Raw genomic sequence first — 7549 nt, 5'->3', positions numbered from 1 at the left:
TAATTACATACATACATACATACATACATACATACATACATACATACATACATACATACATACATACATACATACATACATACATACATACATACATACATACATACATACTATTCAGTATTAATCATTAATTATTTGTTTGTATAGTTATATAAATATGTATTGATATTACTAATTTATTAAATAAATTATGAACGGCTGTGTGCCTTGTAATATGCTCTTCATACATCGATATCAGAATATTCCATTCCTATTCTACTGTTATAGCCACTAAGCATATTTAAATATGCTGAACTATGTATCTAAAACATACTTAAATAATACAATTGTTTATAAATGTAGCTTTGATAGATGTTTGAATATGGTTTCCAGTAACAAAAAAGCGTGTTATGATTTATTAAATGCGCTGATATGTCATTTTGCCTGCTAAACACATGACGCTGAATGGAGTGGTGGACCGCTCCAAGATGGCCGCCCTAAATCTCGTCAGCGACAATAGGCGAGAGCGATGCTTGAGGCGTCTATCCTTATATTATGTCTATGAGCTAAGCTCCACCGCTAGCCTCCATGTTTACTTCCGCAAACACTGAGCACTTCTTCTTTTTATGGCAGATGGCAGAACACTGAGAACGCTGACACTATTGCGCCCTCTACTGCGCATGTGGGACACTTTCAGGTCGTTTGCCCGTTCACACTGCAGGACGCATACAGGTCGCATTTACTGGCAGTGTGAACGGCCCCGGCAAAAAAAATAGGAATTGCAAAAAATCGGAATCGGGTCACTTCAGGCTGCAGTGTGAACGCACCCATTGACAGAATTCAAATTCAAAAATAATTTATTAATCCCAAAGGGAATTTAAATGTTGTTACTTATTAAGTTTCTTCAAATAATTATTGTACTCTGGCTGTTGGCAGGAAAGATCTTCACTCAGAGACTTCTTAGCCTCATATGTTTTTGACTATGGTGACTGTATTTCTACAACTTTAGAGTTGTAGTAAAATAAGATGCCAAAACTGAACTTGAGGATTTTGCAGTCTGCGAAACGCAAACTGGAGAGACGGTTGTCTTTAGCGTTTAGCATTAGCTTTTTGTGTTTAGTGTTAGTTTTTGATACTTTTAATGAGCTTAGAGGTCTAGTGTTAGCTTCTGCTTTTTTATGCTTAATGTTAGCTTACTATACTTTTTTTGTGTTTGGGGTTTTAGCATAAACTTCTACTAAGTTTTTATGTGTTTAGTGGTTTGGTGGTAGATTCCCCCCACAGAGAGGTCAACTGCTGACCCCACACTGTGGTTTTACTTGGCTTACCACTTCACAGCTGGATTTCTGTCTTTCCCAGTCACTTTCACTTCATCAGAATACCCCTGTAGACTGTGGAATATTTAGTGGTAAGAAAATTGCACAAATAATCCAATTGATTCAAACAAACAACTCTTGACTCTTCCAAAGAGGATTTGGAAGTGCAGGCATGACATGCAGGGAAGCATTTACTAAAAAGGGATACAGTTTGTTATCCATACCATGAGCATATGGGAAAGCAGCAGTTTGGTTTAATTCTGAGGAAAAAAAAAAGCTCTACAAACGAGGTTTGCTTTATATGTGTTGATAGAGAAGGTCAGGAGATGCTTTCAAGAAATGAGCTACGGTATGAAGACGCTAGGCGTAGCCAACAAGAATTTGAGTGTGGCGTTGGGATGCATGTGGTTGAGTTATTGAGGCTGAACAACATAAATTTAGATTTAATCCTCCAGACTTCAAGCATTTTCAAGAAAAGAGCGTTGCCATGGGGAGAGAGGATGGAGACAAGGATATTCTGGAAGAGGAGGATAACTGCAAGAGCGAAAGAAGGTTTACAGGATGGAGGACAGAGAAAAAAAAGAACGGGAGATGAAGATGGTTGCAGCCTGTCAGATCATTTCAGTAAAGATCTGTAACTAAAGCTCTACTGAACGAGGCTGGCTTGCTTCTTTCCTTCTCCCAAAGCAAGAGTCCATTTCATTTCACTCAGGCGTGATCAGTATGAGGAACTACAGCAAAGTCATTGACTTGATGCTATTGTTTGGATTTTCTTAATGATGTGAAAAAAAAACAACATAATAAACCCAACTAATCATAAAAATAATGAGTGGATCCGCCTAAAGACTATCTTTGATAGATTTAGTTAATATCCTACCGTACAATGTTCTAATTAGTTAACTGGATCAGGAAGAAACGACAAGAAAAATGAAACAAAGTCTAAAATACAAAGCTAAACCTTTATTTCATCGCACCGATTTAACCGTTTTATTTACATATTAACAAAAACAAGCAAGTTTCAGGTGTTCAAGCGAACCGGCTCAATACACGGAGTGCAGCGATAATCACAGCAATCGATGGCCGGTCTCCAGCAGCAGCGCCTCCAGGGCTAACCGGGTCTGGGCAGGGATGAACGGCTGGTGGAGCCAGCAGGACAGGTAGACCATGTGCAGGTCAGCGACGGCGGTGTGGGCCAGTTCCCGCAGAATTACCTGCTTCAGCTTCAGCTCCTGACTGAAGGCAGCCAACAGAACCCGAGAGGACTCCTCTGAAACACACAGGTAGACACGAGTACATAAAACCACAGAGGCTTGAAGGAGACGACCATGGAGGGGTTTTATTTGTATAACATTTCAACATGGTACCTATTCTCAGCAACCTTTACAAAGTTCTTGCGACTGCTGAAACTGCACAGAACAGCACCTTAGAGACCTAATCAACTGTAGAGTCCAAAAACCTAAGAGTGTATAAAGAATGAAACATAAATAAACCACAATGATTCCTTCCACTGTTTTTTCAAAGCAAAAACAAAACAAAACACAATCTGTGGTTCTTAAAACAACCTGAAAAACTATGGAATTTGATTTCAGCTTTTTCTAGATCTGGATAGAATAGAAAAATATTTATATCCTGTCAAAATGCTGCGAGCCTCCTTCCATGTGCTCTTTCTACTCTACTTCCTATCGTCTATCCATACAATTCTTCCTTCCTGGCTTGCTTCCCTCCATCCCTATTCTTCCTTGCTTCAATCTTTCCTTCCTTCCATGCTTGCTTGCTCTCTTCCTTCCTGACTTATCACTGAAGCACACAAACAAACCACATCAGAGTTTAGTTAGAGTTCAGAGTGAAACCCCAGAGATCTAACCAAAGGTGGACTAACCAAACTCTTTGGTCTTCCAGCTGTGGCAGAGAGGTGACGTTCTTCCTTCAGGTCCAAACTGAAACTCCTCCAGATCCTGGATTCCTTGCTGTACACTCATCAGATGCTCCATCTTTGCCACTATGACAACCTGAACAAATGAAAATCCCTTTAAAAACAAACCTGTTTTGGATCTAGCATCACCTGTCGACGATAAGGCCATGTTAATGTCGGCCTTAATATTAATTTGCTGCTCCTGATAATGACAGGAAGTCTTAATGACCCGAGTCTTCACTCCGTTGATTCGTATGCTGAGCTGAAGCTAAACGAAGCATCACCATTCGATCAACGACAGCCTGCAGCCTGGAGCATTCATCCTGCAGCTCTGCTGCTCCAGCTGCCTGCTGCTGCACAGCTGAAGGAAACGTCTGACATGCTGAAGCTGGAGGGGAGTCATCCGGAGGCTGCTGGTCTCGCTGAGAACTGAGGAAGAAAATAAAACAGAAAAATAACAGTCAAATGATGAGTGCATTTTTTATTGAATAGTTTCTGGGTCAACTATGGGCTAGAGCACAGGTGTCAAACTCAAGGCCCGGGGGCCAAATCTGGCCCGCCGTAGCTTTTTATGTGGCCCTCTGGACTCCAAATTACATCAATAAGTCCTTCCAGTTTTTCACAAATCTGCAAAAATCACACAAAATCAACAAATTTCCACATTTTTTTCCTGATTTTACTGCAAATTTTCTCAAAATTGGTCAAAAACATTAAATCCGTAACTGATACAGCGAGTGATAAAGAGTCACATTTAACATCATACATTAGCGTAAATACTGTAAAATAACAATTACAAATATTTCTTAATATTCACCACAAAATCTGTCATTTTGATTGCAAAAATAAACACTCAAATAATCACAAATCCTGGAGGAACAGCTATTTATTGATATTTTAACAGTTTTATTGGTTTTATCAATAGATTCTGGGGCAACCGGCCCTTTAAGAACATTCAGATTTTTGATTCGGCCCAAATAAAAATGAGTTTGACACCACTGGGCTAGAGGATGATCTCACTGTGAGCAGCCGAGATTGTTCTGAGTAGATTGGAGCAAAAACATCTCATTTTGTTTTTACTACGGTGGTATAGGTGAGATGTAAATTAATTAGATTCATGGGGCTAAAGCAGCACATCTTACAGCCATCAAATGTGCTGTGATTAGTATTTAATATATTCTTAAAAATCTAATTACAGTACGTTTACTAAGAAAACATCAAACTACAGGAATGTAAAGAACTGAACACACTCACTTCCTCATGTTGACGATGTTTGTTGCAAACTGGAATCCGTCGTTGTTCAATTTTTCCCACTTCAGCATCAGGTTGTGCCAGTCGGCCGCATTGTCTTTGATCTTCCGAACACTTCCTGTGACTGCAGAGAACTTTGTGTTGGACGAGGACATTGGAACATCAGCCGGGACACCTGGGAACACATTCACACACATATCAACACAAATTGTCTCTGTGGAAACCTATTCCTATGCATAAAAACAAGCCAAGATGAACACCGCTCAGTATATTAGATCATATTAGAATGATAGAATTGTAGAAGTTTTTCAGCATGGCAGATCAGAGTTCTATCCACTGTCAGGAAATCTTGATGAAGTCTATAGAGGACTCCCAGCAGAAGGATAACGTCATTTAGATGTGAATTGAGCAAATCAGTGTGTGGAGGCGCCATCATTTTCTCTAACTGAAACACAACTGAAGTTATTACATTTTTGGACCAAAAAAGGACCAATCTAGAGTCAGCAAGCAGCTTCAGTTGTTGCAACTGCACAGTAATGATCAGGCCTGAAATATGGGTGTAGTGATAGACTCAGTCCTGAACCTTCAGAGCCACATAAAAACAATTACAAAGTCAGCCTTTTATCACCCGAAGAACATTTAAAGGACTGATGTCCCAGCAAGATCTAGAGAAACTCATTCATGTGTTTATCTTTAGTCACTGGAGCTCAGAGAACATACTTTAAAATACTGTTGTTTATAAATCACTGAATGGCCTAGTAGCAAAATACATTAAACAGAAGACCTGCTCCAAACCTCTCAGATCTTCTGGTTCTGCTCTGCATCTTCAGAAACAGAACCAAACATGGACAAGCAGACTGTAACAAGCTTTTACATTACTGACGATGAAAAATTATTTTTCTTCATTATTATAAACTGTTTGATGGCTAATTGTGAGCTATAAATCTCTTTAATCCCGTTAAAAGGCAACTCCTTGGTTTCACTAAACGATGTCTCCCTTCCCAATATGGCGGGCGCATTGACGTGAAGCTGCAACTACGGCCCAGTATGTAGCTCGTTTTTGACTATGTTCTGAAATTTGTGTTATATTTGTTGACAGTTAGTTACTGTCATTCTATTTTATTCAAGAGTAGGATTAGGAAACATTTATTTAAGCATAAATGTTTTTTAAAAAATCGGATGTTACCTTGTATCCTAATCCAGTTTTCTAAAACAGCAATCCGTAAACTGCTGCCCAGACGACCACCCTCCGTCTGTACCTGTCTGCAGATAACCCACCACTTTCTATTTGAAGGAAAGATATGTTAGTTACATTAACACGTTAGTCCATTAGTCACCTACTTGCCAGTTTGTTCTTCTTCTACTGCTTCTTCGTTTTGTTTTGTCTCAGATGGGCCGTGAGCGCCGCTCCTTCTTCTTCTTCTAGTTGAATTTTAATGGCGGCTGGCAACAAACTTTAGGTAAGCATTACCGCCACCAACTGGTAAGGAGTGTGGACCACATGACAAAAAAAACAACAAAAAAAACAACTATATCCTATTAAACAACTTACACTGTTTAAGAAAATAAAATAAGGCCTCATATCCTCTACTTCCTGAATCTTTTTGTAATAAATCAACAATATCAAATTTCATTTTCATACTACTAAGGTTTCTAATTAACTTATTTATTTGCATCAAATAATTCCTACAACTCAAAATAGCATGTTCCACTGTCTCAACTTCCCCGCAGTCACATTTCCCTGTCTGATGTTTCCCTATCAAAAATAATGACCCATTTAGTCCAGTATGTCCGATTCTAAACCGTGAAATAATTATCTCTTCTCTCCTTATTCTTTCTGTTCTTCTCATTTGACCAATATTCTTTTGAATTTTATATAACCACCTTCCTTTCTTTTCTTCTTCCCATAACTTTTGCCACCTCTCTCTTGTTTTTTGTTTAATTATACCCATTATTTCTGTTATACTAAAACTAACATTAATATCTATCCTCACCCGATTATTACTTTCTTTGGCCATTCTGTCTGCCATTTCATTCCCCTTAATCCCGTGATGTGCTCGAACCCAAACAAAATTTACTGTTAGCCCCATCATATTGATTCTGTAAAGTGTTTGTTGTATTTCAATTAATATATCTGGTCTACTATCTGATTTATTATTTTGCAAACTGAATAACAAAGAACTAGAATCGGAGCAAATAATTGATTTTAATAGTCTTACCTCTTCCACCCATTGAACTGCTAAAAGCAAAGCAAGCATTTCTCCTGTATACACCGAGACTCCATCACTAAGCCTTTTTCCTTCTTTAATTTGAAACTGTGGGACAATAAATGCTATCCCTACCATATTAGCTGTATTTTTTGATGCATCTGTGTAGATTTGTATATAGTTATAATATTCATTTAAGTATTCTTGTATTATATATCTATTCATATTGTTAAATTTATCTGTGCTGTTCTTTTCTAAAAACGAAAAATCAACCTCAGCATCAGGAAGTATCCAAGGTGGAACTGCAGATAATGGAACTGCCTGACATGTATCTAACTGATTTAAATTCATTTCATTAACTTTAGAGTTTATTATCCATCCATCCATCCATCCATCCATCCATCCATCCATCCATCCATCCATCCATCCATCCATCCATCCATCCATCCATCCATCCATCCATCCATCCATCCATCCATCCATTTTCTTCCGCTTATCCGGGGTCGGGTCGCGGGGGCAGCAGCTTCAGAAGGGAGGCCCAGACTTCCCTCTCCCCAGCCACTTCTTCCAGCTCCTCCGGGGGAATCCCAAGGCGTTTTCTGGCCAGCCGAGAGACATAGTCCCTCCAGCGTGTCCTGGGTCTTCCCCGAGGCCTCCTCCCGGTGGGACGTGCCCGGAACACCTCACCAGGGAGGCGTCCAGGAGGCATCCTGACCAGATGTCCGAGCCACCTCAACTGGCTCCTCTCGACGTGGAGGAGCAGCGGCTCTACTCTGAGTCCCTCCCGGATGACCGAGCTTCTCACCCTATCTCTAAGGGAGAGTCCAGCCACCCTGGGAAGGAAACCCATTTCCATCCAAACCCATTATCCATCCAAAGCTCTTTAA

General features: G+C 39.7%; 1 protein-coding gene across 4 annotated transcripts; it reads right to left on the bottom strand.

Moving 5' to 3' along the window:
• Nucleotides 1-2235: 2235 nt before the first annotated feature.
• cinp (cyclin dependent kinase 2 interacting protein) lies at nt 2236-5905 on the bottom strand. 4 transcript variants are annotated; one of them, XM_081603435.1, is made up of 6 exons: nt 5768-5891; nt 4459-4630; nt 3492-3636; nt 3175-3304; nt 2660-2751; nt 2424-2562 (listed from the first exon to the last, which is right to left on the bottom strand). In XM_081603435.1, exons 2-5 carry the CDS (start codon nt 4608-4610, stop codon nt 2666-2668), a joined length of 513 nt encoding a protein of 170 aa, XP_081459561.1. In that variant the 5' UTR covers nt 4611-4630; nt 5768-5891; the 3' UTR covers nt 2424-2562; nt 2660-2665. The 4 variants fall into 4 exon arrangements, with proteins under 4 accessions (XP_008401832.1, XP_008401831.1, XP_017159110.1 ...); XM_008403610.3 differs by lacking the exon at nt 2660-2751 and having other exon boundaries at nt 2236-2562; nt 5797-5905; XM_008403609.3 differs by lacking the exon at nt 2660-2751 and having other exon boundaries at nt 2236-2562.
• Nucleotides 5906-7549: the final 1644 nt, after the last annotated feature.

This window comes from Poecilia reticulata, chromosome 22 (genome assembly GCF_904066995.2).
Source record: "Poecilia reticulata chromosome 22, P_reticulata-male-v2, whole genome shotgun sequence".
Taxonomy (NCBI): domain Eukaryota; kingdom Metazoa; phylum Chordata; class Actinopteri; order Cyprinodontiformes; family Poeciliidae; genus Poecilia; species Poecilia reticulata.
The sequence above is the reverse complement of the archived record's forward strand: the minus strand, read 5'-3'. Positions and strand labels throughout refer to the sequence as shown.